Raw genomic sequence first — 2347 nt, forward strand, 5'->3', positions numbered from 1 at the left:
GTAGAGATCTATGTGTACACGGATAATCAGCCGATTTCCACGGGCCATTTAAATTTAGCTTTTTCATTTCCAGCCCCTATTCAATAGGCAGGTCGCACCTGCGCGATTGCGTGAAAGGTTTGGGCGCGCTCTCTCAGGGGCCCCCACCCCTGGCGCGCGCTGATGCCATCATGGCATATGTTGAAGCTTTGGGCAAAGCAGGTGCCCAACACCAAGGTAAATAAGAAAAAAATGGTACCGCTGAGGTGCTCCACATCCCTACAGCAGTCCTTGGAGTCTGCCATTCGATCATTGCAGCACTCATTTTCATCAACACAACAGGTTGTTTAGCGCTCACCTCACGGGTACTTCGCTAGGCCACACACTTTCCCTCTCATCGAGGATGATGGTACGATCCCCGGCTGAGGAATTTCTCCGCAAAGGAACTGTACCGTGTTTCTCTCTCGTGTGAAATGCGTGAGGTCGTCATTCCTGGTATTCTGAATACGAGTGAGTTGCATGACATCTATAATCTAGGCTTCGAACTTCTCCATTTCGAGAAAGGCATACTTCCGATCTCGTCTGTTAACAGCGGGCACTTTTCAGGCAAAATGTGTTCTTTGGAAACGAACGTGTCACCGTACAACCCAGTCGCTATAACATCCAGTATGTGCTTGCCGAAAGAATGCGATAACAATAACGATAAGAATGCCCTAGTAATTTGAGAATTAATGACAGGACGGATGCCCGAATACCAAACTGTGAGAGCTTTTGCTTCTCTTATCGTCACTTCAAGTATACGATGGAGTTTCAAACGTGACATGGAAAACCTATTTTGAGACTACTGCATATCACCGCGAATATTGCGTTTTTCAGAGTAATTCGCCACTCCACGTGAAACGGGCGAAACTCCAACTTGTTAACTTCGCCTTAACTACAGGGGGTCTCAACCTGGATTCTCGGCTCACTAGTGATATAAATGCAGCCTCCAAAAACTGTGACCGTGTATAATTGAGTCGGTGATATCATTGCTTTGGTAACTGATAGTAATGAATTGGTTAGTTTCATGAGCTGAATGCTCCCACTTTCAAGATTCAACGGAAGCGGTAGAATTGTTGGCATCGGCCAATGCATTCAAACAAGGCACCAGAAAAACTCTAAGTAGATTTTTTGGCAGTGCATTCCGTCATCATTGATACCTCCCATGGCACTATCGTGTTCAAATAGTTTTACGTATTGTGTTTGTAGTGGATACGGATCCCCTTGAACGAAGAAGGGATCTTCTGAGGCAGTGGAAGTCTCACATCACCTGATAACTGTGCATCAGATGGAGGGGATGGTCAATACGAAGAGCAACTCAACCTACTGGGGAGGGTTACATCTCTTACGAGTAGCTATAGTCTAATGGATAGTGATCGTGTGTTCCATGATGATGGTCTAAGGTTCGCTTCCTCGTAGGAATATTTTCTATTATTCTTAGTGATGTGGAGTGTTGAATAGTGATGAATAACGAGTTTGCCAACATGGACTGTTGAGTGAACCCCCACGGTATTCGTGACAAAGAACACAACCGTAGTATTTCAATAACCGTCGCTGCATCCTACAGACGAGTAGGCACATGTGTGGAATCCACACTGTGAATGATGCACTTCTTTAGGGGGAATGCGAAAGAGACAAAAAGTTAAAGCTACATCTACTCCTATATGCAGACACATGAGAAATCATCAGGTCTGGCGCCACCAACGCACTTGCCGGAGTTCTCGCTGTCCGGCAACCTCTCGCAGACACCACCGTCTGTCATGAAGTCACAGAATAAGTCACCGCCAGAACAAGGCCTATGAGGAGGTGTCGGTGATTGAGTAGTGGTAGTTGTGGTGGGGGTTGGCTTAGGACATTCGCAGGGGATCATTCTGGTGTCCTTGGCATCGAGAGTCTGGCAAACACGCCCAGCTGGATTTTGCTGGTAATCCTTACAGTAAGAGGCACTACCAACTTTCTTCCAGCACAGTGGATCACCACAACGCTTGTTAGCGGCAACAGTTGAAAGCGTAGTGGCCATAACCATAGAAAGGAGAGCGACAGCCCAAGTGAAGAGTTGCATTAGAAATGTTGAGGTGACAGCTGAATTGGATGATCATTATACAGAAATGCTTCCAGCCTACTCCAATCATTGACGAGCGATGCAAATAGTATGCTTACACACAGGAGACAGCATATACCGGAGGAATCCGGTTTATCGACAAACACTGCACGCACGCGCTCAGCACAGGACGCGTGTGGCTTCATCTTGCTGTGCGGCGAAAAAAGGCTCAAAATCCATAGGGATTCCAGGTGGGCCACCTGAGGTGGCGCATGACGGCTCTTGACT

The 2347-nt window shown here is 47.0% G+C and overlaps 1 protein-coding gene across 1 annotated transcript; it reads right to left on the reverse strand.

The window, feature by feature from the left end:
* Positions 1-1558: 1558 nt before the first annotated feature.
* Pmar_PMAR023809 (hypothetical protein) lies at positions 1559-2139 on the reverse strand. Its single transcript, XM_002778594.1, has one exon. The coding sequence runs from the start codon at positions 2078-2080 to the stop codon at positions 1679-1681; it is 402 nt and encodes a 133-aa protein (XP_002778640.1). The 5' UTR covers positions 2081-2139; the 3' UTR covers positions 1559-1678.
* Positions 2140-2347: the final 208 nt, after the last annotated feature.

This window comes from Perkinsus marinus (assembly GCF_000006405.1).
Source record: "Perkinsus marinus ATCC 50983 genomic scaffold scf_1104296948516, whole genome shotgun sequence".
NCBI classification, from domain to species: Eukaryota; Perkinsozoa; order Perkinsida; family Perkinsidae; genus Perkinsus; species Perkinsus marinus.

What these genes read in the sequence shown, in the direction of transcription:
- Pmar_PMAR023809 (XM_002778594.1), bottom strand. Translation starts at nt 2,080, where the DNA reads ATGCAACTCTTCACTTGGGCTGTCGCTCTCCTTTCTATGGTTATGGCC.